At 38.6% G+C, this 26,609-nt stretch overlaps 4 protein-coding genes and 1 long non-coding RNA gene across 5 annotated transcripts; 3 read left to right on the top strand and 2 right to left on the bottom strand.

The window, feature by feature from the left end:
• Nucleotides 1-1,842: 1,842 nt before the first annotated feature.
• On the top strand, nucleotides 1,843-3,583 carry LOC133737472 (UDP-glucose flavonoid 3-O-glucosyltransferase 7-like). The gene has a single exon (XM_062165014.1). The coding sequence runs from the start codon at nucleotides 1,998-2,000 to the stop codon at nucleotides 3,447-3,449; it is 1,452 nt and encodes a 483-aa protein (XP_062020998.1). The 5' UTR covers nucleotides 1,843-1,997; the 3' UTR covers nucleotides 3,450-3,583.
• Nucleotides 3,584-6,990: 3,407 nt separating this feature from the next.
• LOC133739602 (UDP-glucose flavonoid 3-O-glucosyltransferase 7-like) lies at nucleotides 6,991-8,736 on the top strand. The gene has a single exon (XM_062167387.1). The coding sequence runs from the start codon at nucleotides 7,163-7,165 to the stop codon at nucleotides 8,612-8,614; it is 1,452 nt and encodes a 483-aa protein (XP_062023371.1). The 5' UTR covers nucleotides 6,991-7,162; the 3' UTR covers nucleotides 8,615-8,736.
• A 3,987-nt stretch (nucleotides 8,737-12,723) lies between these two features.
• LOC133738780 (UDP-glucose flavonoid 3-O-glucosyltransferase 7-like) lies at nucleotides 12,724-14,469 on the top strand. Its single transcript, XM_062166394.1, has one exon. It carries the CDS (start codon nucleotides 12,879-12,881, stop codon nucleotides 14,331-14,333), a length of 1,455 nt encoding a protein of 484 aa, XP_062022378.1. The 5' UTR covers nucleotides 12,724-12,878; the 3' UTR covers nucleotides 14,334-14,469.
• A 989-nt stretch (nucleotides 14,470-15,458) lies between these two features.
• Nucleotides 15,459-16,094, bottom strand: LOC133736671 (uncharacterized). Its single transcript, XR_009859659.1, has 3 exons — nucleotides 16,034-16,094; nucleotides 15,851-15,949; nucleotides 15,459-15,750 (listed from the first exon to the last, which is right to left on the bottom strand). It is a non-coding gene; the product is annotated as an uncharacterized LOC133736671 (long non-coding RNA).
• Nucleotides 16,095-19,834: 3,740 nt separating this feature from the next.
• LOC133737156 (uncharacterized) lies at nucleotides 19,835-24,477 on the bottom strand. Its single transcript, XM_062164769.1, has 5 exons — nucleotides 24,471-24,477; nucleotides 24,214-24,285; nucleotides 20,823-23,241; nucleotides 20,592-20,697; nucleotides 19,835-20,500 (listed from the first exon to the last, which is right to left on the bottom strand). Exons 1-5 carry the CDS (start codon nucleotides 24,475-24,477, stop codon nucleotides 19,835-19,837), a joined length of 3,270 nt encoding a protein of 1,089 aa, XP_062020753.1.
• Nucleotides 24,478-26,609: the final 2,132 nt, after the last annotated feature.

Genomic DNA, 26,609 nt, shown 5'->3' with positions numbered 1-26,609 from the left:
ATGTGTAGTCATTATAGTAATCATTTCATTAATGATAAAAACATAAAGATTTACCACTCTGACAACAAATTTGTTGTCATACTTGTTAAATTGTCTATAAATTAGTAAATTAGTTTAGGTGGAGTAATTACTACAAATAGAACAAAAGTTACCGCTTTTACATCAAGTGTTGTGGGTTGTGATAAAATGTGTAGTCATTGTAGTAATAATTTCACTAATGATAAAAACATAAAGATTTACCACTTCGATAACAAATTTATTGTCACACTTGTAAAATTATCCATAAACTAGTATATAGGTTGTAGGTGGAGTAATTACTATAATTAGAACAAAACTTTTCGTTTTTTCATCAATTGTTGGAATTTGTGTAAATTACGTCGATAAAAGTAATTACTAATTCGACGATGGACATTACACAATATATTACTTTAATTACGCAAGGGAGAACTTTATTACACAAATGAGGACGGGTAAAGCTATGGACATTAACATTTCTCATACATGTTTTATTTTATATAATATTTACCACTCTGAGGACTCATGTAACCACTTTGAGGACACATGTGGTAATTAGAAAAAAAATCCTCATTAAAGTAAATAAGGTATTCGTTAGAGTAAAGTAGGTTATCATTTGAGTAATTAAGTCCTAAAAGTGGTAATTGTAATAGGTTCTCATTAGAGTAAAGTAGATTCTCATTTGAATAAATAAGTCCTAAAGTAGGTTCTCATTTGACTACATTTAAAACAAATATTATTTATTTTTACACTAATTGTTGTTAAAATGCATGTAAAAAGAATCATATTTGGTTAAGGAAACTACTAATGATATAATTAATTGGTAATAAAGACTACTTAACTAATACTAATTTTGCGAACTTAGGTTATAAGGTTTTTGTTTTTAATAAGGAAAAAACGTAATTTTCAATTGTGTAATTGTCCATTAATAACAAGCATTAATCAAGCATTAATTCACTAATAATAAAATTAATTAGTAATATAGACTATTTAACTAAAAGTAATTCGGTGAACCTAGGATAGAAGGTTCTTTTAATTTTTTTTTGAAAAAGGAAAAATCATAATTGTGAATTTTCAATTGATAATCAAAAATTAGAAAGGCTAAGGGCTAAACAAGTTACCATTTTGTTAAATATTTTGAACCATTGGATATATTACTAATCCAATGGTCCAAAATATTTAACAAAATGAGGGTATGGCAAACACCAAGGTACCCAAGAATTCTCCGAGTTACTCACCTACTATTGATAATTTTTTTTATTTTTTTATTTTTATTTTTACATATAAGATCTTTAAATATTTATTTAAAAGACGAACGGTTTAGATTATGAAACATGCTGAATGAATGCAACTATTTTAGATATCAAACTTTTCCATTTAACATTTGGATCTCCACCGATTTTTTTGATGAAGTATTTCTAAATGCATGTATCCAACAAATCTCTATGAATACTCTGAAGGTGAAATGGTCAAACAATGCGGTGATTTAAGGAAAAGTGAAGCACATAATTAGGTACATGTGGGGTCGAGTTCTTCAATTTTGGAATTTTATTCTTGAAGCCTAGTTCGTTGTTAGAGTTCCATGATCGAATCAATGACAGAGATGATCAGATATTTGAAGTTCGGAGCCAACTTGCAGCCTGATGAGCTGCCAATCAACCCTTGCATGAGTTGAAGACTTTCGGATAGGTTTTGATCACATATGTTCGCAAGAGACTTCTCAATCAAAGACAAGCAGCAGATTCACCTTTTCCAAATGAAACAAGACAAATCTTGCCAACCAAGTCTCTGTCATGCTATTTTTCTTTTCAGCCAGAGAAGCGGCAGCCTTTTCTAACCTTTTTTTTTTTAATCAAATAAGGAATTAGACGATATTAGTAAAACTCAATTTTAATCCCATACATGGTATAATCTCTCATTTCCATTTCTAGTTCTTCGCCAACATCATAGTGTGCATTACAAATATTCTCTCGCAAGTCCTCATGGAAACCAAAACTCATCAACAGCTTCACATTTTCTTCCTTCCATATATGGTTCAAGGCCACACTTTACCCCTCCTAGACATAGCCAAACTATTTGCTTCACGTGGTGTTAAATCCACCATAATAACCACCCCTGTCAATGCACCACTCTTCTCCAAATCAATCGAAACCAGCAAAAGTTTGGGTTTAGAAATCGAACTTCTCGTCATCAAGTTCCCATCTACTGAAGTTGGGTTGCCTGACGGAATTGAAAGAACGAAGTTGGTGAAAACCCAAGAGACGAAGGAAAAGTTCTATAAAGCTATAACTGCGCTTGAAAAACAGGTAGAGCAGCTTTTAGACCAACATCGTCCCCACTGTCTCGTTGCAAGCACATTATTTCATTGGGCTACGGATGTTGCTGCCAAGTTTGGAATTCCGAGGCTCATCTTTCATGGACCTGGTTTCTTCCCCTTGTGTGCTGCAATGAGTATGACGCTGTACCAACCTCACATGAAGGTTTCATCTGATTCAGAATCTTTTGTTATTCCTAATCTCCCGCATGAGATCAAGACGACAAGAAACGAACTACCAACTTTTCTTACTCAAAATGGTGAGACAGGACTCAACAAGATGCTCGAAGTATGTAGAAAGGCTGAAGAAAGGAGCTTCGGGATTATTATTAATAGCTTCTATGAACTTGAACCAGATTATGCAGATCACTATAGGAAGGTATTTAGGAGGAAGTCATGGCATATCGGCCCGGTTTCTTTATGCAACAAGACAGAAAAGGATATATCAGGAAGGGGAGGGGAAGGCTCGGTTGATGAAGTTCATGAGTGCTTGAACTGGCTTAATTCTAAGAAAGCGAATTCGGTTGTTTATATATGCTTTGGAAGCCTTAGCAGTTTCAGTGATGTTCAGCTCTTAGAAATTGCCTTGGGTCTCGAGGCTTCTGGACAACAGTTCATTTGGGTTGTTGACAAAGAAAAGAATGATGAAGAAGAGTGGTTGCCTGAAGGGTTTGAGCAGAGAATGGGGGGAAAGGGACTTATTATAAGAGGTTGGGCTCCCCAACTACTGATTCTTCAACATGAAGCAGTTGGGGCCTTTCTCACTCATTGTGGGTGGAACTCGATCCTTGAAGGAGTGTCAGCCGGGGTGCCAATGATCACCTGGCCGGTGTTCGCTGACCAGTTTAACAATGAGAAGTTGGTGACTCAGATACTTAGGATTGGAGTTGCTATTGGTGCTCAAAAGTCGGAGGATGGTAGTGTGAAGACCGAAGCCAGTGTGAAGAGTGAAGGTATTAAGAAGGCTGTAACTGAAATAATGAAGGGTGATGAAGCTGACGGAATGAGAAGCAAAGCTTTTGCTCTTGGAGAGACGGCAAAGAGGGCAGTTGAGGAAGGTGGTTCGTCGTTTTCCGATTTAACTGCTCTAATTGAAGCGTTGAGGTCCCTTGGGTCTTGAAGAAGCACAAATGGCAACATTTTCTGCTCTATGAAAAAATTCCATCTATTACAAATCTAAATTGTTGGTGCACCTACATGTATCTTTAAACGTTCAAATAAATTGGAGATCGAAGACAGAATATTTTTTCCTTATGATCACTAATAACTTAATTAATAATCCTATATATGTGCACGTACTACATAATCCATGCAAGGTAGTGCCAATTTTACTTCCAGCAAAAGGCCACATTCAAGAAGTTTCAGCATCATAATGCAAATCGAATTAAGAAGTAGACCTATGTACCAAAGATTTTGTGTTAAATATATATTCTCGTAAACACTTCACTTGTTTTGGTTGAAGTTTATGTTTCAAACTGACTGATGACTGATGACTGATTAATGTATTGTATTTGTACTACATGAAATATAGCAAGCAACGTACATATATATGTTCCTATATATTATTATTCTTTATGCCAATCTATCAACTAACTTTTTTGAGTCAAGACTTAATTACCATTCAATTTCATATGCGATATGGAGAGCAAACCCGGCCGGCCAATCTCACAAGGTCCAAACAATGGAAGAGCTAGCCATCACTTTTTGCTTGAGATTCTAGTTACTTCCGGCTCCGGGTTGTGCTAAGTTTCCAGTTAATTCTAGTCCTTAATTTCTTAAGGATTTACTTTGCGTTTTAGATTAACCAAAGTTTGGCTTCTGTTGGTGTCGAAAAATTCCGTAGAGGAGTTTGACTCACCAATGAATGCGGACTGGAGCGGGAGCTGACCGGGAACAATCGAGAAGCTTCCCTCGAGCGTTGACTCGAAGTTTGAACGTCGGCTCGAGAAGGAGGGGGGGTACCTGCAGAAAACTCTCCGATGCATAAGTCAGTATGTTTCTTAGTAGTGGAGCAGAGAGAATTGGAATTCGATGGATTACCTGGACGTCGAGCCTCCTTTATATAGGCGATGACTTACTTAGGGAGCAAGCCGTCATTATTCCGGCTTTTATGGCTGTATTTATTTACACACTTTATGATGACAATTATTGCTGAACTAATAACAGTTAATCATTGCGTACTTACGATCGTCATTCATTGCGTATTTATGATAGTCATTCATTGCGCACTTATAATCATAATCATTGTGCGTAGTTATTGTCGTAATAATCGCCGCATTCATGACTGAAATTTAACGCCATACTAACTACAGAGTTAATCGCTTTAATTGCGGGCCCAGCAGAATTTGACCACTCCCACAATGCCCCCAAATTTTCTCTTCGGACACTCGTCCTAAGAGGAAATTTCCATTCTCTGGCTGTTTCGAATCTTGCCTCGATTATTTCCTCGAGCCCTGGCCGTCCAGATTCTTTCCTCGAGCCCTGGCCGCCCCAATTCTTTCCTCAGGCCCTGGCCGCCCCGAATCTTTCCTCGGGCCTTGGCCGCCCTGAATCTTTCCTCGGGCCCTGGCCTCCTCGATTCTTTCCTCGGGCCCTAGCCGCCTCGATTCTTTCCTCAAGGCGAAGATTCATTTTCAGCAAGAGATATGGAATTGCCCCCATTTCCCTTTGAATCTGATCAACAACATTTTATTCTCCTTGGCCACCGGCCTTGGGTATTTACTCTGGCCACCAGCCTTACACATACATTTCAACAACACTAACCACAAATATATTTCAAATATAAAAGGAAAAAATCAGAATATGATTACTAAAGGAAAGAACGCTAGTTTACGTTACCCAGACTTTTATCACTTCGGGGCTTGTATTCCATCACTCCCAGTCCTTAGTGACAGAAATGAGATTTCTAATGGTGCAGCTCCCGCCATCACTTTTTAGGGAAAAGTGCTTCCCACAGACGGCGCCACTTGTTGGTGCAGAAAAATTCCGTAGAGGAGTTTGACTCACCAATGAATGCGGACTGGAGCGGGAGCTGACCGGGAACAATCGAGAAGCTTCCCTCGAGCGTTGACTCGAAGTTTGACCGTCGGCTCGAGAAGGAGGGGGGGTACCTGCAGAAAACTCTCCGATGCATAAGTCAGTATGTTTCTTAGTAGTGGAGCAGAGAGAATTGGAATTCGATGGATTACCTGGACGTCGAGCCTCCTTTATATAGGCGATGACTTACTTAGGGAGCAAGCCGTCATTATTCCGGCTTTTATGGCTGTATTTATTTACACACTTTATGATGACAATTATTGCTGAACTAATAACAGTTAATCATTGCGTACTTACGACCGTCATTCATTGCGTATTTATGATAGTCATTCATTGCGCACTTATAATCATAATCATTGTGCGTAGTTATTGTCGTAATAATCACCGCATTCATGACTGAAATTTAACGTCATACTAACTACAGAGTTAATCGCTTTAATTGCGGGCCCAGCAGAATTTGACCACTCCCACAGCTTCCACCTTCATCTTGAGCAGTAGGTAAGTAGCTGGATTAATTAGGGATCTCGAGTTCTTTACTTTATCCATATTCTGGGTTCCTGCCCCCTGTGATTTCATAGTCGAAATGAGCATGTCATTTTTGCTATTAGTAGCTGCTTTCTGTCGTGACCTTGGGAATGGACAATAATTCGTAAACTTTTTTGCTAAAAAAAATAGAGAAAAAGGAAACCAAAAAATCCTTTGGGAAGAACTTTGTCCTGCCTTTATGTCCCTACCTTTGTATTCTTCTATTATATATTCTTTTTTTTTCATTGAATAAGGGATTAGGCGATATTAACTCCTCGGAGGCAAACGATGTAGGGAACAAGTCTCACCCTCTATCCCGAAAGAGAGGGGTTGCCACACTCTGGGAACCCACCGCCCGTCCCCCTATTTTTATTTTATTAATAACAAAAAAAAAAAAAAATACAACCTAAAGAGGGGGGGAGACATAAACCTTACCCTAAAAGCTAGAAAGAAAGACAAAAGGAAGTGAAAAAATTGAAGCAGAACCTCAAATTTTCCCAACTTCCAGATAATTAGACAGCCGTATTCTTCTATTATTCTTAAAGAAGATATTTTTCAGACATCTACACCAAAAACATTCATTGGAAAACGAAGTTAATCGACCAATTAGAATGAAGACGATTGAAGCACGTAAGTAGGTAAACCTAGCTAGGAGTTAATTAGATTTTGAATTATAGCTGGATCCTTTACTTGAAGCTCTCTATTCAAATATTTGATCCACCTTCTTGATTGATTGGAGTATGAGCTAGTCAACCCCTAGACAGTTGGATGAGTTCAAGACTTTCGGATAGGGGTTGTAATCACAATTTTTTGTTTTTAATTCTCTAGCTATCACACCTTGTGGTTTGTCTATACTCTTTAGCATATTATTGGCAATCTATTATGTTAAATGAAGTCCGTTAAAGACTAAACCATTTAACAAAGTTAAACTTCTAGTACGTTGTGTTCTTTCGGCTACATGTGATTGCATGGTTAGTAATTTACATACCCTATTTGGAACAGGCACCTGTCAATTATGAAACAACAAAATGCGTTTATGCTTATCAATCAGATTAATCTTCATCTTTCCCACTAAATTGATTCAAACCAAAATTGTCTAAGTTCGTATACAACAACAAAGTCTTGCCGCCCAAGTCTTTATATTAGAAATTTTCTTAGCTACAGCAGCAGTTGCTGCACCTTACACTATTAATACCCAATCTTCCCGTCTTTTAATCTCATATTTTCAAAGCTGTGAGCATAATAGCTATATACTCTCTTTCAATTTTATCCATGGAAACCAAAACTCATCAGCAGCTTCACATTTTCTTCCTTCCATTTATGGGCCAAGGCCACACTTTACCCCTCATAGACATAGCAAAACTATTTGCTTCACGTGGTGAAAAATCAACCATAATAACCACCCCAGCCAATGCACCACTCTTCACCAAAGCAATCCAAACAAGTAGAAGTTTGGGTTTAGAAATCGAACTTCTTCTCATCAAATTCCCATCTACCGAAGTTGGGTTGCCTGAAGGTATTGAAAGTAGAAACTGGGCTGAGAGTGGAGAGATAGCGGAAAAGTTTTTCAAAGCTCTCACTCTGCTTAAACAAGAGGTAGAGCAGCTTTTGGACCAACATCATCCTCAGTGTCTTGTTGCAAGCTCTTTGTTTCATTGGGCTACGGATGTTGCTGCAAAGTTTGGGATTCCAAGGCTCATCTTTCAAGGACCTGGTTTTTTCTCCTTGTGTGCTGCAATGAGTGTGACGCTGTACCAACCTCACATGAAGGTTGCATCTGATTCAGAATCTTTTGTTCTTCCTAATCTCCCACATGAGATCAAGATGACGAGAAACGAACTACCATCTTATGTTAAACAAAATGGTGAGACAGAGCTCATGAAGTTGCTCAGAGAATGTAGAGAGACTGAAAAAAGGAGCTATGGGATTGTCATTAATAGCTTCTATGAACTTGAACCAGATTATGCGGATCACTATAGAAAGGCGTTTGGGAGGAAGTCATGGCATATCGGCCCAGTTTCATTATGCAACAAGGCAGAAAAAGATATATCAGCTAGGGGAAGGGAAGGCTCAGTTGATGATGTACATGAGTGCTTGCAATGGCTCAATTCCAAGAAACCCCGTTCGGTTGTTTATGTATGCTTTGGCAGCCTAAACAGTTTCAGTGATTGTCAGCTCTTAGAAATTGCCTTGGGTCTTGAGGCTTCACAACAGCAATTCATTTGGGTTGTCAAGAAGGAAAAGAATGATAAAGAAGAGTGGTTGCCTGAAGGATATGAGCAGAGAATGGAGGGAAGGGGACTTATTATAAGAGGCTGGGCTCCCCAACTACTGATTCTTCAACATGAAGCAGTTGGGGCGTTTCTTACTCATTGTGGGTGGAACTCAATCCTTGAAGGAGTGACTGCCGGGGTGCCAATGATCACCTGGCCGGTGTTTGCAGATCAGTTTTACAATGAGAAGTTGGTAACTCAAATACTTGGGATTGCGGTTGCTGTGGGTTCTCAAAAGTCAGAGGATGGTGGTGTAAAGAGTGAAGCCAGTGTGAAGAGGGAGGCTATAAAGAAGGCTGTAACTGAAATCATGGAGGGTTATGAAGCTGATGGAATGAGACGAAATGCTTTTGCGCTTGGAGAGACGGCAAGGAGGGCAGTTGAGGAAGGTGGTTCATCGTTTTCCGATTTAACTGCTCTATTTGAAGAGTTGAGGTCCCTTGGGTCTTGAAGAAGCACAAATGGCAACATTTTCTGCTCTATGAAAAACCTCCATGATCTATTACAAATCTAAATTGTTAGCACACCTACATGTTTCGATCGAACTCATCGAAGAGAAGAGGTTTTTCCTCATGAATATCATCCATGCAAGGTAGTGCCAATTTTATTTCCTCTGAAAGACAACATGCAAGAAGTTAGTTTCAGCAGCATAATGCCAACTGAATTAAGAATCAGACCTATATACCAACCTATATACCAAAGCTTTTATGTTAAATATTCATTCTGATAAACACTATACTTGTTTTTCAAAAGATATTTAGTTAGGAAGGAATTGAGTTCCTCCTCTCTGCCGTTTTGAGAGTCGGCAAGACTCTGGTTTCTCCACCCTATGTGGTGCGTCTCCACTCTTTTGTGGTGAGTTTTCTTGAGCTTGCTCTCAGTTTTAGATCTTTTTATGTCTCTTTTTCTTTCTATCTCTCCTTGTTCTAGCCCAATTTTTCATCAAATTTCGAGATCTACTATCAAACCTCCCATTCTCCTCCATCTCAAACACCTCACCCTCTCATCTTTATCCGAATTTTCTCTTTTTCCACAACCTCATCTTCACACTCAACCCTTGGAGTCTCGATAGGGATCTGTTCACTTAACTTCACACCTTAGGATTGCAGTAGTACCAGCAAACCACTGGAGATTGTGGACATGGCCGGACCAATGGTGTTGTGATGCATGGTGGTCTCCACCTCCATGACTACCTTTACTAAGTTCTTTGTTTTGTTCTTGTTGTTCTTCCTGTGCATGCAATTTCAGTGTGGAGAATGATGGTTGAGAGTTACTTGGCCTCTGGAAGTCAAGCTTCTGTCGGGATTCCTTTGGTCCCAGTACTACGATGGCGGCAAGTCTGTGTTGCAGTGAAGAGTTTGGTGTTAGGTCTAGATTTTTCTGATATTTTGAGCTTTTGGGCTTTGGTTTCAGTTTATGTTTGGGTTTGTCTATTGGGTCTTTGGGCCTAGGCCTCTTATTTTCTCTGTATTATCTTTGTAATATGTGTTTCATCTAATGAAAGTGTTATTTGACTAAAAAAAAAAAGGGTCCTTGACCAATAGCACCAAAATGAGCAAAAGTTATCCCACTTACCCCAGCAACAGATTTTTGTTCCCACTAACCCAATTTAAAATAAAATTACTATTATGTCCTCAGCTTAATTAATGAATTACACACTGCCACTCATAATCTCTGTCTCATCCCGATCTCTCTCTCTCTCTCTCTCTCTCTCCCCCCAACTGACCTCCGGCTCCGGTAACGTTCCAGACCCTCCGGCAATGTTCCAGGCCCTCCCGCGTTCGCCCAGCCCCTCCTGCGCTAGACCCAGCCACTCCGTCGTTCGACGTTCGACCTAAGCGCCATTCCGGCGTTCGAAGTTCGACCCAGGCGCCATTCCGGCGTTCGACATTCGACCAAGGCGCACTGGATCCAGCCCCTCCGGCGTTCGGCGCTCTACCCAGGCCCTCCGACGCTAGATCTAGCGCCTCCGGTGCTCAACCAAGGCTCTCCGTCAAAGTCGCCGGCGATGTTCTCATCGAGCAGTAGCCCACCAAGTCCGACGCCGGCAGGTTTGTTGCCTGAGGGTGCTTTGGTCTTGGGTGCCCAGAGCATTTTCTAGGTGCCCAATTTTTTTTTTTTTTTTTTTTGTAAATTGTGGGAAGAAATCCGAGAAGGAAAGCAAAAAAAAAAAGTTGTATTAGAGGCAAATCAAAATGGTGTTACTTCTGTTTTGCAACAGAAGGCCCGAAAGGAAAGAAAACAGGAAAAATAATATTCTATTGCTCCCCAATAGACGTCTATTGGGGGGCAATATACGTCTATTGGGGAGCAATAGACATTTGAATTGATGTAATTTACTCATTTTTTTGCTTAATCAAAGTTTTATTTATCTAATTTTAGGAAGATTAGTTCCCATTCTGGCTATCGAAAGTTCTATTGGGGGGCAATATACGGCTATTGGGGGGCAATAGACGTTTTGAATTGATGTAATTTCCTTGTTTTTTTTTCTATAATCAAAGTTTTATTTGTCTAAATTTAGGGAGATTAGTTCCCATTCTGGTAATTGAAAGTTCTATTGGGGGGCAATACATGGCTGATAGTCGTCTATTGGGGGGCAATAGACGTCTATTAGGGGGCAATAGATGTCTATTGGGGGCAAAAAAACTTTCCGGTGAGATTTTCAGCAAATTCCGGTGAGCGGTAGCCGGTGACCGGAATCCGGCGAAAGTTGACCGGAATCCGGCGAAAGTTGACCGGATTCCGGAGAAAGTTGACCGGACTCCGGCGGCCGGTGACCGGGCTCCGGCGAAGTCTCCCATGGTTTCTCTCTCTTCCATTTTCTCTCTCTCTCTAAGTAACAAAGGGGTGAGGGTAAAATGGTATTAAAAAAAATTAAAAAACAAAAAAAAAAATCTTAATGGGGTATTAGGGAAGACCTCCTTAGAGTGTTTTGGGTAAGAGGGAATTAAAAAAACTTAATGGGGTAAGTGAGAAAAAAATCTCTAAAAATGGGGTAAATGGACAAAACCCCAAAAAAAAAAAACACTATACTTGTTTTCATTGAAGTATATGTTTCAAATTGCATGACTCATGACTAATAAATTAATTAATCTATTATACTCCATGGAATATAGCAAGCAGCATATGTTACGTATTATTTGTTGTTATCCTTTGTCAAATCTATCAACCAACTTTTTAAAGTGAAGATTTGCCCTTAATTTCACTAGAAACTGCTCACACCCTATGGGTGTGGAGAAATGCGTAGTTACTTGTCTAGAAGTAGATAGTTAATTTCTGAAAAATAATCTATATTTTTTAAATTTATTTATTTAAATTTTAACTTTTTTATTCCTGACAATTAGATAGATGTATAAAGTTATTTAATATTTTGAGAGTATAAAAGTAAAAATTTTTAGTCTATTCTCTTAATAATACTATAATAGCATATATAAGCGAAATAGACAGTCTGACATTGCAATTGTCATTTTGTAAAACAACCATAATTCCAGTTTCCACTACAAAAACCAATCGATAGATATGCAAACTTTCTGTTTTAAGATTCGAAATTTTCTAAAATTATTTTTTGTAGAAGTTGGATTAATCTAAAGTTGCATTCTGTAAAAGTTGGATTGTGAGTGTTAATTCTGGCTCAGAGGGTCGTGCTAATTAAAGTTAATTACAATCCTTTTTTTTTTTTTTTTTTTGAAAGGGGAATTACAATCCTTCTTTAAAGAATTTAGTTTAGCTTTCAGATTAACAAAGGCACTGGTGTGCGAAAGTTCGGCTCCCACCTTCATTAGTTTTGAGCATTTCGCAAGTAGCTATATTAGGGATCTCGAATACTCACCTTAATGTTTTGCATATTCTGGGTTCCTGCCCCCTGTGATTTCATAGTCGAAATGAGCATGTCATGTTTGCTATTAGTAGCTGCTTTATGTCGTGACCTTAATTGGGAATGGATCATTATTTATAGGATAAAGAGGATAACTGCTTTTGGAAGAACTATTTCCTGCCTTTACGTCCCTACCTTTGGACTCTGCTTCTAGCATTCTCTAAGAAGATATTTTTCAGATCTCTACACCAAAAACATTCATTGGAAAACGAAGTTGATCGACCAATTAGAATGAAGAGATTCAAAGACTATTGAAGCACGCACGTCAGAAGGTCTCTGTTCAAATAATTGATCCTTCTCGATTTATTGGAGCATGAGCTAGACAGTCAACCCCTGGACAGTTGGATGAGTTCAGGACTTTCGGATAGGGGTTGCGGTCACTATGTAAGTCTCTATTTTAATTCTGTATGCAACCTTGTGGTTTGTCTGTACTCTTTTGCATGTTATTGGTAAATCTTTTAAGTTAAATAACTTGTGTTCTTTCGGCTATGATTGCATGGTCACTGAAATCTAAATTTTATATTCTATTTGGAACATGCACCTGCCAATTATGAAAAAACAAGATGCGTTTATGCTTAATCAATCACTTAAATAATGGCCAACTTTTCCACTAAATTTATGAAAGACAAACATGTCTAAGTTTGTTTGGAAAAAAAAAAAAAAGGTCTAAAGTTTCATACCCAACAATAAAGTCTGGCCACCCAAGTCTTTATCTTGCAATTTTTCTTCGCTACGGCAGTTGCTGCAGATTACACTATTAATATCCAGTCTTTCCATGTTATAATCTCATATTTTCAAAGCTGTGTACATAAGAGCTGTATACTCTCTTCCAAACTAATCCATGGAAACCAAAACTCATCAGCAGCTTCACATTTTTTTCCTTCCATTTATGGGCCAAGGCCACACATTACCCCTCATAGATATAGCAAAACTATTTGCTTCACGTGGTGAAAAGTCCACCATAATAACCACCCCAGCCAATGCACCACTCTTCACCAAGGCAATCCAAACAAGTAGAAGTTCGGGTTTAGAAATTGAATTTCTTCTCATCAAATTCCCATCTACCGAAGTTGGGTTGCCTGAAGGTATTGAAAGTAGAAACTGGGCTGAGACTGGAGAGATGGCGGAAAAGTTCTTCAAAGCTCTCACTCTGCTTAAACAAGAGGTAGAGCGGCTTTTGGACCAACATCATCCTCAGTGTCTTGTTGCAAGCTCGTTGTTTCATTGGTCTACGGATCTTGCTGCCAAGTTTGGCATTCCAAGGCTCATCTTTCAGGGACCTGGTTTTTTCTCCTTGTGTGCTGCAATGAGTGTGACACTGTACCAACCTCACATGAAGGTTGCATCTGATTCAGAATCTTTTCTTCTTCCTAATCTCCCGCATGAGATCAAGATGACAAGAAACGAACTACCATATTTTCTTACTCATCAAAATAGCGAGGGAGAACTCTTCAAATTGCTCGGAGCATTGAAAGAGACTGAGGAAAGGAGCTATGGGATTATCATTAACAGCTTCTATGAACTTGAGCCAGATTATGTAGATCACTATAGGAAGGTGTTTGGGAGGAAGTCATGGCATATCGGCCCAGTTTCATTATGCAACAAGGCAGAAAAAGATATATCAGCTAGGGGAAGGGAAGGCTCAGTTGATGATGTACATGAGTGCTTGCAATGGCTCAATTCCAAGAAACCCCGTTCGGTTGTTTATGTATGCTTTGGAAGCCTAAACAGTTTCAGTGACTGTCAGCTCTTAGAAATTGCCTTGGGTCTTGAGGCTTCACAACAGCAATTCATTTGGACTGTCAAGAAGGAAAAGAATGACAAAGAAGTGTGGTTGCCTGAAGGATTAGAGCAGAGAATGGAGGGAAAGGGACTTATTATAAGAGGTTGGGCTCCCCAACTACTGATTCTTCAACATGAAGCAGTTGGAGCGTTTCTTACTCATTGTGGGTGGAACTCAATCCTTGAAGGAGTGACTGCCGGGGTTCCAATGATCACCTGGCCGGTGTTTGCAGACCAGTTTTACAATGAGAAGTTGGTGACTCAAATACTTGGGATTGGGGTTGCTGTGGGTTCTCAAAAGTCGGAGGATGGTGGTGTGAAGAGCGAAGCCAGTGTGAAGAGGGAGGCCATAGAGAAGGCTGTGACTGATATCATGGAGGGTGAGGAAGCTGAGGAAATAAGAAGCAAAGCTATTGCGCTAGGCGAGATCGCAAGGAGCGCAGTTGAAGATGGTGGTTCATCGTTCTTGGATTTAACTTCTCTAATTGAAGAGCTGAGGTCCTTTGGGTCTTGATTCTCTTGAAGCAGCCAAAATGCAATATTTTCTGCTTCAAGAAGTAACGGTTGCATCTAATACTAGTTTAAATTGTTGGTATACCTATATGTAATGTGAAAGTTGAAATAAATCACATGAGAGAAATTATAGTGTTCACTACTAGAATTTTGTTCATATACATCGGTTCTGGACCGATTTTAAACTAATTTTCGACCGATGTCTTAGTGGGTGTAGAGAAAAGTATAGACATCAGTATAAGCGCATTTTGAACCGATGTCCCAGACAACAACCAACATCGATTCTAAGAAACAAATCGATGTATAATCGTTATAATCATCATATTTTTGTATGTTAGGTATGTCTAATTCTTCATATTTTCAGATTTTATGCTTTAAAAAGTATATGTCGAACAATACCTAGTTGAACATTTGCATCGATTTCTATTTTAGAAGCGATGTCCAGTACACTTGTAGACATCAGTTCCCATGAGTATTGTTTGTTCGTGGCCATTTTTACATGTAGGTTGCTATAAATAATCTACTGATCAAACGCTGTAGGGGCGGACTGCTCTACATTCAGCCACGCCCCCCGAACTTCTTCTAGTTGCGGGGGATGACTCTCAGGTCCAGGATCCAATGGATCCGGAGCTTTAGGAGGAAGAGCAGAAATCCCAGGATGAAAGCGAATCCCATTCCCAGCATGGTCTTACGACTTTGCGGAGACCTGTGTTTTTCATTATTTTCCTAGGAACGATGTCTGTATCTTTATTATACATCGTGTTTTTATTCAGAAATGATGTTTCTTTTGAGACTGAACATCGTTTTCAATTAAGTAAACCGATGTTCAATGGTATTATGTACGTCGATTATGTTTATTCAAACTGATGTGTTAGTTCATTGAAGATTACGGTTTGGTGATTAGAAATCGATGTGCAGTAGTTTTGATTACATCGATTTTGAGTTACAATTCGATATATTGATAATCATAGGACATCGATTTCATTTTTGATACTGATTTCTAATCTCTCAACAGACTTCGTTTTCCTTGGCATTACTGTTTTATTATGCTTTAATACACTTCACTTCATTTTGACCATGATGTGAAAAGTTGCATTTAGCTATTGCTGGGAAAAAAATTGCATTTCTCATCATCCAAAATTAGGGGCTTTCCATTAATGTTCTTTCCAAATTCATGATTCAACATAATGGGCCAAAATAAACCCCTAAACTTACAAAACAAAGCTTGGAAAAATATGAGCAACAATGTACAAAAGTTCCACACCAAGCTTTGCTTCAAAGCCAAAACTAGCTAGCCTTACTCAAAAAACATCTTGGCAGTCACAGTCCTACATCAAACTCTGCATATAATCAGCCACTTCAATGCGCACCTCATCAATTTGATTTTGGCTATATGACTTCCGCGTCTTTACCGCCCACTAGTAATATATAAACAACACATAAGGCACAGTGATTGGGTAAACAAGCTAATATTTAATTAATCCAAAATGTTCTTTGAGATATAATATATGCATGTACCTTGGTAGGAAATGAAAGTGTCTCATCCTCTATTATGTCTTTCATGTATCGCATAACATAATAGCCACACTCAACTCCACCTGGTTGTTTAGGTACGCCCTATTTATTGAAGGTATTCAATTAGACAAGCATTGACATAAGAAGCAATGTATTATCCCAGCCAAACACATGTATAAGTCTTACCGGAAGCGATTTCACTTTAGGCAGTTTGTTAACCCTACCAGTTTCAGCATTGAAGGTTTTCATCGCACTGCACAACCATTGTCATTACTCAATTTAAATGCTCATTGGTCTGATATGTTAAAGAAAATGCTAATATATAATGTAGTACTTACTTGATCACTGAAGTCTCCCATACTTGATAATGGACTGCTTTTGGCAACGGATCTAAGATGTAGATTTCACCCTCCCATATGATAGTTAATATCCAATGCTTTCTGCAGTAAACATAAAGCCCACATTATGCAGAATATAATACCAGGCAAGACTATATTCAATTTACTAAGAATATTGCAGCATTACCCTGGATTGTAAGGCATGAAGAATATACGATCAGATTTTCCCTCTTTTAATCGATCAACTAAGTACCGTACGAAGTCCGGTCTTTCACAATTATATGTGGCTGCTGGATCAACAAAAGCAAAGGTGTCCAATGCATCTCTTTCCGTAAGAAGTTCATGCAAGCACCTGTGTCAAAATGAGTCCCATCAAGCAGCAGGCAAACTGATTTTCAAATGCAGCAAAACACCATAATCCCATATCACATTTCCACACATAACCATTTGCTAGACAAGAATAAATGTGTTCTAATCTTTCCACATATAATCATTACCAAGCAAAACACCATAAAGCACAAACTAATTTACTCAATGTCGTATAGTTGAAACATGGCTCATATCACCTAAGTTGAATAGTTGAATGGAAACAAAACAAGAATTATAGCACTTCATGAAGTGATCGATACTTACGCCATATATGCTGCTATAACTCCTTGGCCAATCCACTGCATCTCTAACACTTGAATCACATTCTCACACAATATGTAGAGTTGCTTAGGTACGCCAAACACATTTTCAGACAATATTGTGCTTATTGAGCTCCCTGTTTCTTTCATGATAGTTGTTGCATGTTTATACAACAACTTGCACCGTTTTGGCACCCATGGATTAAGCTCAACTTGTTCAAAGAGTGACTTGACATAGTGCGGAGTCTTCGTCTTTTTCTGCTAGGAAAAACATATATCCTTAGTACCATAACACCTTTTTAATATCTACAGCAATAACTTCTGCCACTTTACTAAATTATTTGCTGCTGCAGATTCAGCAAGTTGATCACATACAGCAATACTTTCACTTTCATGTGATACCATTTCATTCAATCAACACACACACATAGCACACTCCAATTTAATACCAGATAATCCGATTTAAGTTAAATGCTTATAGTTTCACAAGACACATACAACTCTTACCTTAATCATTGTTTGGATAACAAGATCTTTAGGCCAAGCTACGTGACTCCCAATAGCATCCCTAACGAATTCCATCTCACCCTTGATAGGGAAAGGAAGCACTGCATCTGATTTAAGTATACCATCAACTGATACACGAACAGTTCCCTCCTTCAGTGGAACTCCATGCAATGTCTTGCTTATATCCCCCTCTTCGAATACGGTACCGAAAGCCACAATATTATTGATGTTATCCACTGCTAGCTCACATGATCCGGCACCCTAAAAGGAAACACAGTCATAAAGTACCAATGACCAAAAGCTTTGCAATTCATATACAAGTACCCAACGCAATTATTAGAACTCGAATGGGAAATGACAAATATTTTTACCTTTCCAGGAGCAGGTATAATGTTGCAGTCCTCCTCCACCACATTTTCTATGACTTTGCCATCAATAGGATTAAATTTGCCAATTCTTGGTTTATCATGCCAACTCCCTTTATCTGATATAGGGGAAATGACATTCTCCCCTGTGGCAGGAGGAGGCATAGCTGTCTTCCCTGTTATTAGTGCTTCTAGTTGTGCAATCCTCTGATTTAAGATGTCTTCCGTCTTTCTTTGCTGAGCAAGAAGCATTCTCTTTGTCTCCTCTAACTCCATATCACGCTCTTTATCACGGGCCAATATATCTGCCTTAGTAATTCGAATCCTCTTTTTCTTTGGAAGATTAAAGTAGGTGGATGGGTTGACGAAGCCTCCAACACCCCTCACCCTACCCGAGTGTTCAGGAGTTTCTAGCGCTTGAGACAGAACATCACTACTCCCTGATATTTCCAGCTCCCCCTTACTCTTCTTTTCCAATAGTTCATCCTAATAAAATATGTAAAGATAAGTTAGATAAGGTTCCACACCATAAATTACTCAACAATCTGGCCTTACTATTTTTGCTGCCACCAATGACAGTTCTTCATCTATATTTCCATTTTTTGGTACACGAGCTTTCTTCCACATAATTGCACGATCAATTATCTCTCCTTCAGGCAAAGTACGTTTCTGTGCAGTAAATAAAATAGTGAGGGAACACAATATATAATAAAAATATGTGTATAATTCAGCCATCAAAAAAACAGAGAAGAGCAGTTCCTAACCAATTCCTCCTCCAGTCCAATGTATCCCTTTCTTGATAATCTGTGAGGGTATTTTCTCTTCCTCACTCGTGCACTTTGTTCATTATGTAGTTTCTGCATAATATAATTAAGCACCGTTATTGCATAAAAACTCATACAATGTAGACGAGTCAACTGACCCAGAAATTATATGCAGTTCCTAGAAATATAACAGCAAGCCCTTTACATAATAGGAGCATACCAGCCAATTTTCAGTGCACCGCTCTTTTACAAATTCCTTCCATGGTTGTAGGCCAACAAAGGAGTACTGCTTTGGTGGCTTTCTCAATTTTTTCTTTTTGCCCAAGAATGGCAGCACATACTTATTTGTTAATGTGGTCTTGAATTGTCTCCATTTTGTGCCAGCTGATGTCAACACTAGTTTTCTACTTTCAGGGGCTACTTTGAATGTATCCTGTGCAACAAATATAATTGTGGGATTATATAGTTTGCCAAGTAATTAAATAAGGATATGTAAACATCATAAACTAAAATCTGATGAAGTAAACACCTACACTTTGCAAATCAAAAAGGAAACAAGAGCAGCATCATAGTAATTTTGAACTAACAACTAGAAGAGATTAGACCTGGACTCAGCAGAGAGCAGATCCTAACAACTAGAATTATTATTTTTTTCCCAGCTGAAACAACAATATGGAACTAATAATACATATCAGTCCACATCAAATTGCAGCAACGCAAGAAAAGTAGAGTAGTACCTTAACATCGATCCAAAGATTTTCTTTCAAGTCTCCATCCACCTCAGGCCAGCTAACAACGTTGATGGGAACCATTTTCCGCACCAACATGCCTATATACGACTGTAGAGTGTGCCGTGTTCTGCCATTTGGATTGCCTGTTTCACTGTAGGTCACCTTCAATTTCCTCCCAAGTGCTTTCTTCACCACAACCTTGTACAAAGCAACCACAGTTCGCTTTCCTCTGCTTTTTCCTTTGGCTGATTCTGTGCTCGTCATAGTTTCAACGGTAGCAGAATCCTCTCCAGCATCAACCATGCCATCAGTCTCAACAGGACTAGTATCATTATCCGCTTTGTTCTTTGATTTTTTGCCTCCTTTTGATTTTCCCTTCTTGGAACCCATTGCGTCAAGTTATCTGGTCACAAAGCACAAACTGAGTGTTAAGTAAGGCAAACAACAGATAGTAATAACAGATTCTGTGTGTAAACATCAAAAAAAGCAAACTGGAAGAAAACAGATTCTGTGGAGTGGCATTTAAAGACTCATGAAATAAAATTTCACTTATTCATAACAGATTTGCTGCATAGAAGTAATAGTTTACTATTCAACTAAAATACATATCAAATGCATATATGCCACTTAGAATACAAAACAAACAAAAGGCACTAATATTGTTCTCTTGGAGTTGTGAACTGGTCGACCCAAAATCCCTCAACATTTTCTCTAAGATAAGTGGCTTCAGCCTCATTCTCGTCTTCATCACAAGGTGGTAGTTCTACACAAAACGGTTGATGTTCCAAGGTGGTGTCCCCTAGATCATCATCATAGACACAATCACGATAGTCTCTATTTGGGGTCGTTAGAACAACCGACCAGCAGGAATCAATAGGATCTTCAACAAAGAATACTTGCTTCACTTGACTAGCAGAAGCAAATTTATCCTTTTGGTGGCCAATCCGATTGAGATTTACAAGTGTAAAACCGAACTCATCTTGCCTAATTCCTTTTTCGTTTGCTGCCCATTGACACAGAAACAATGGGGCTTTGAAAGCTTGATAGTCAAGCTCCCATATCTCTTCGATAACCCCATAAAAAGTCATCTCACTCTCCACCGGATTTTTATCCTTAGCGCTAGACAATTGCATCGTCTTAGCCAATAAGGAAACCCCACTATTTTGGACCGCTCTTGCATCATCTCGCTGCTTTGTGAAGTGCTTAACTCCATTATAAAGATAGCCTTCATAAGTAAACACCGTGAAACTCGGTTTTCTAGCCAGCCATCTAATTGTTTCTGAAACCTCAGTAGGATTTTCCTTCATTTGAGTTGAAACCTGGTTATATAACAGCCATATAATGTTACTCAAGAGTAATCCAAGCTTTTGATTTTTATATATAAAGCACCTGAACACAATATGTACTGACCTCGGATTGAAACCAATCGGCAAAAGTACGATTGTGCTCACTTCTTAGCCATTTTTTACTCTTCTTTTTCCCAGCGTACAGCTCCTCGACAATCTTTTTATGGGCACTGCACACATAAAAAATAAAATCAAGCCTTATGAAAATGTTTGACAGAAACTTAATTTAGATTAAAGGTAAGAATAAAAGCTGAGAGTTCTTACTTCTTATGGATCCACCTCAGCATTATTGGACAGCACATGAAGATGTGCCTGGTCTCTCTCTTTCTCATCTATCGACTTTAGTTTCGCACTAGAAAGTGGGCCACACAGCTTACTTGAATCCTTAGGAACTCCAATTGGATTACAATGGTGAACAAACTCCGAGCAAAACTCCACAGATTCTTCTCCAATATAACTCTCGGCTATACAACCTTCGGGATGAAAACGGTTGCGAACATACCCCTTTAAAACTTTCATGAACCGTTCAAAAGGGTACATCCATCTATAAAAAACAGGCCCACATAATCGTACTTCTCTAACTAGATGCACAGTGAGATGAACCATTATGTCGAAAAAGGAGGGAGGGAATATTTTCTCTAGCATACACAAGGTCAAAACCAAATCAGATTGTAGCTTATCCAACTTCGACACATCAACCACTTTGGTACACAATGCATTAAAGAAGAAGCACAGCCTCATTATAGATATTCGAACATGCTTAGGAAGCACCGCACGAATAGCCACGGGAAGCAATTGTTGCATTAATGTATGACAATCATGGGATTTCAATCCATACAACTTCAAATCATCCATGGACACCAAATTTTTTATGTTTGATGAATGACCATAAGGAACTTTCATTCCCAAGAAAGAAGTACACATGCATATCTTTTCTGCTCTCGACAAAGTGTATGGGGCAGCAGGTAGATATGTCCTTTTCTCCCCAATATTCGGACCCAAATCAAGTCTAACACCCATGTCAACCATATCTAAGCGGGCAGCCACACTATCTTTTGTTTTAGAAGGCATGTTTAGTAGTGTACCAATCACACTCTCACAAACATTTTTCTCAATATGCATTACATCAAGAGCATGGCGAACATGAAGAGATTTCCAATACTCCAAGTTAAAAAAAATGGATTTTTTCTTCCAACAAGTACCGGCAGAATCTGAGGTCTTCTTCTTCTTTCCCTTGCCATACTCACAGTTAATATCTTCTACCATCTTCAACACTTCCTCTCCGGATAGCGGTGGAGGAGCAACTTCAAATTCTTGCTCATTATTAAATGCTTTTTTCTGCCTCCGATAAGGATGATGACGTGGCAAGTACTTACGGTGACAGCTATAAGACATTTTCCTACTATGGGGCAAATGTGTGGCTGAAGTTTTGTCACCACAAATTGGACATGCTTTGTAACCTTTAGTGGTGCACCCCGATAAGTTTCCATATGCGGGGAAGTCATTGATTGTCCACAACAAAACAGCTCTTAGTGTAAAATATTCCTTCCTATGTGCATCATAGACATCATTAACTCCATCCCATAACCTTTGCAAATCATCAATCAATGGCTCTAAGTAGATATCAATGTCATTTCCCGGCTGTTTCGGACCAGATATTAATAGAGATAACATCATAAACTTCCGCTTCATGCACAACCATGGAGGAAGATTGTAAGTCACCAATATTACGGGCCAACAGCTATACCTACTACTTAGAGAACTATGTGGATTAATACCATCAGCTGACAAAGCCAACCGCAGATTTCTTGATTCACTAGCAAATTCAGGCCATTTATAATCTACCAACTTCCATGCAGGAGAATCGGCTGGATGGCGCATGTGTCCATCCTTAGTTCGCTTGTCCTCATGCCAAGTAAGCATTTCGGCAGTTTCGGCAGATTTGAACAAACGCTTAAATCTAGGAATTATAGGAAAATACCACAACACCTTGGCTGGTTGACCCACTTTAACTGTTTTATCCCTCTTTAGCTTCCAACGAGACAAACCACACTTAGGACAATTTTCTTCATCAGAAAAATCTTTCCTATACAATATGCAGTCATTAGGACATGCATGAATTTTCTCATATTGCAGCCCTAAATTGTTGAGAGTCTTCTTTGCCTCATATAGACTTTGAGGGAGTACATTATCTTTAGGAAGCAAAGACCCAACAGTGGAAAGTAACTCAGAAAAGCAAGTATCACTCATACCAAACCTAGCTTTCAAGTTATGAAGTTGCACCAATGAATCTAGCTTAGTGCGTTCACTGTTTTGAAATAAAGGCATCTCAGCATCCTCAACAAACTTATTAAACTCATATGACTCCTCATCACAATCACCCTCATTGAAAGCTGCTTGACACATGTCTACAGTTTCAGACCCAACTTGATGGTTTTGGGGCATGCCAAAACCACCAGATGCACTACCACAGGAGGACAAACTTGGTTCTCCATGCCATATCCAGGTTGTGTAGCTCAAACTAAAGCCATAAGCATACAAATGGCCCCTAATGACTCTAATTGACTTTTTTTTGAAGTTCACACATCTTGAACAAGGGCAAGGAATTCTTTTACGGTTACTAGCATTTTCTTCAGCAAAAATCAAAAAATTCTCAACACCCAATTGATATTTTAAAGTATCCCTATCTTCATTAATCCAAGATTTATCCATTGCTGAAACATCATAAAAAAAATCAAAATTAAAAATTAATTTAACCAATCAAAACTGGACAGAACCAAGACTGAAATTAATCACTTTTAACACTTCACAAACAAGTTCAACATCACTTAATTATTCTTGCCATACAGTTCATGCACAAACTCAAGACTCAAAACCATCACTTCATACACAAATCATGAACTGAAAATTAGGTAAACACTTCAATAGTTCATACACAAACCAAACAGCAGAATCAAAGACTTGGATTGCTAACCTGAACAGTTGGATTTCACTACTCAACACTAGTTTTGCCTTGAAGACCCGCTCGTAACCTGCTGCTCCTTCCAACCAACTTCGTATCTTACAATTTATTGAGATGAGCAACATCAGATTATCGCAATATTAAATTTGAATAGGACATTACTACAATTCAATCAGATTTTGAAAGAAAAGAAAGGTTTTAAGCATATATGTTCAGTTACTGCACACTAAAATTAGTAAGCCATGGAAAATATATTTTGACACCCACCCCTTTAATACAATTGACTATCTAGCAGAACAGGGAAGTCACTTTGATTTTGTGTATACGTTTATGCCATTAAAGAATAAAGGCCAGGCAGTAGCATAGGAGAACGTGCTAATATGATTCACATGATCTGCTCAATGCCTAGCTTATAAGAGCACTATCAACTATCATGAATAAAAAGCCAATTTAAGAAGCATGAGCTCAGCCCAAAAAAAAAGACAAAAAAAAACAAAAAAGAAGGGGAGACAATAAACCTGTAACCAAACTAACAGAAAAAGCCATTGCGTCAACCAAATCTTTTCCTATCCGGTCAACACCAGATCTCAAAAGAATAACAACATCAATAGTTCATACTCAATGTGACCACTCCAAATCATAGAATAAAGCAATTAAAACCAAAATTTGATAGCTCACAATTTCAATTGGTACAAAGATTGGAAGGAAGCAAGAGAGAACATACCCAAGCTGGACTTCACGTTATCCACAAATTCACCGTTCTTGAAGCCACCCACAAACTTGCGCTTCTTCAACTCTAAACAAAAACAATCATTCAGCAACAATAGCCCACAAATCCATACAATAATTTTCGCAGTCATACTTAGCTAGAGAAAACTTCCATTTTTTACCATAAACTGATTGAATAATGAAGTAGTTTTGCAGAAAATACAGCCAAAAGCCTGTCTGAAAACTGTTTTAAGTGCAATTTAATGGGTTTACCTGACATTCATATAAAACCAATTACCAAACTTTAACCAACAAGCACTAAAAGGATTTGGGGCAAAAAAGAAAAGGAAAAAGAAGGACATTCAAAGGATTATAACCATTTCTGACCTAAAAAGGTAAATCAGCTAGAAAGCTAGTGAGGAAACTATGGCTAGAACTTTCATTATTTCTTTCTCCTCAATATGTATATGGTGTGTCTTTTGCATGAAGACATCAACTAAGGGCCAAATATCATGAACACCGGAGATTACCATAAACTAGCACATCTTGTTGAAAAGCATAAATCAGAAAGTCTGATATCCACAGGAAATCATTACACCTGACGAAAATTAAGTTATCAATTTTACAGAATGTGACTGCTTGGAGATGCTTAAAAAGACCGTTGTCATGAAGCACAAGATACAGATTCTTCAGATTTCCTCAAGCCATTAGGATGAAAAGAATGAAACAACCTATACAAATGCAAAAGCTATATGCAAAACAGAAAAATGAATACCAAGAATGCACCACGTGCAAAAACAAAATCATTTTTGTTCTGGATGTATAAGTTAAAAGATCAAACCATTATACACTTAACCATGAGCAGCAAAACATTACAAGCACAGACATTTAGCAGCAAAACCTATTAGCATGCATAAGTCATAATGGCTATCAATGTGAAAAATGAAAAGATGTTAAAAGATTATACATCAACCTCAACAAGGAAGCATGCAGTCAATAAACCTTGTAGCCCAATTGAACCGAGGAGCTCTCCAGAACAAGGAAGCATGCAGTCAATAAACCTTGTAAATTATGCTACTCTGCACCCCAACGATGGGAAGTCTGTCAAACGTTGTAAATTATCAAACAATCAGAATTGTAACAAAACAAAACAAAAAAAGTACAAACACAACAAATCTCCCACAAGCCTGATACCATCAACAAGTAAAACGACTGAAATTGACTCTATCATTTACATATATAGAACTAGAACAATACGTACTAAGATTACTTCGTCTCCGACCGGCGACTCCTAGAATCCTTCGACAGGCAAATCCTTCGAATCCCACAACGGAGTCGTTCGATCTCTGAAGTGAGACGCGCCGACTGGCCGCCGCTCTCTTGCTTCGATTCCAGAGGCTAAGACGGAACGGCGCTGTTTAGAAATGCTTCGACTAATAAGCTGAGGACGGACTGGACGGAGTCGATGCCGGACTGGACGGAGTTGATGCCGAAGAAGCTGAGGACGGGAGATGGAGGTCGGGTTTGGGAGGAGATGGAGGTCGGGTTTGGGAGGAGATCCAGTTTGGGGTGAGTTCAGAATGAAGGCGAGTTCGAGTGAGATGGAGGCCGCGCGAGAGCTTAGGGTTTTCTGTCTAACTTTTAGGATCGGGCTTTAATTTTTTTTTTCTAAGTGTGAAAGTTTTTAGATTTAGTCCCGCTTCCTCAATTCACTTAAAACACTTAGCGCGTTTTGCTAAAATAGGTTCCCGCAAATTTTCAAACAAAACTTTTAACACCGGTCATTTTAAGACCCGATGTTAATGATATACATTTAAATCGGTATTTTCGTAAAACGATGTTAGATTACGTTTTTACATCGTGTGCAAGTCTAACCGATTTAAAAGATGCGATGTCTATGAACAGATTTCTAGTAGTGGTTTCAACAGCTAGCACTATATATACATGTATGCAAGTACAAGATAGAGTGCAACTGAAAGACAACAGCGCTAATATGGTGAGCAATATATACAATGTCAATGATGTAACAATAAGTTGATGGAGCCCCAGCAAAGCTTCTTCAAAATTTGCGTTCAAAGTTGACTTGTTAGACGTACTATTGTATCACATCATTAGTTAATAGTACAGATGAAGAGTGGTTTGTGGAAGGAGCGAGAGGCTCTTATTGCTGAAGCCAAGTCATAGTTTTGTTTGTTAAACTAACTCACGCTAACAATCTCTTCATCCTATATCTATCAGAAAAAAAAAAAGATTAATTAAGAAAATAAAAGAAACAACACCTACAGTATCAAAGGCATCATCTATAGGTGAAGCAAGTGCATGCATACCAATCCTATATCAAAGCCATCCACAAAAAAGAATTTCCTCATCTATAGAAAAATGAAAATAGCAAAACTAGCAAAGTTCTTTCTC

The sequence above is a fragment of the Rosa rugosa genome, chromosome 3 (assembly GCF_958449725.1).
Source record: "Rosa rugosa chromosome 3, drRosRugo1.1, whole genome shotgun sequence".
Lineage (NCBI taxonomy): Eukaryota > Viridiplantae > Streptophyta > Magnoliopsida > Rosales > Rosaceae > Rosa > Rosa rugosa.
The sequence above is the reverse complement of the archived record's forward strand: the minus strand, read 5'-3'. Positions and strand labels throughout refer to the sequence as shown.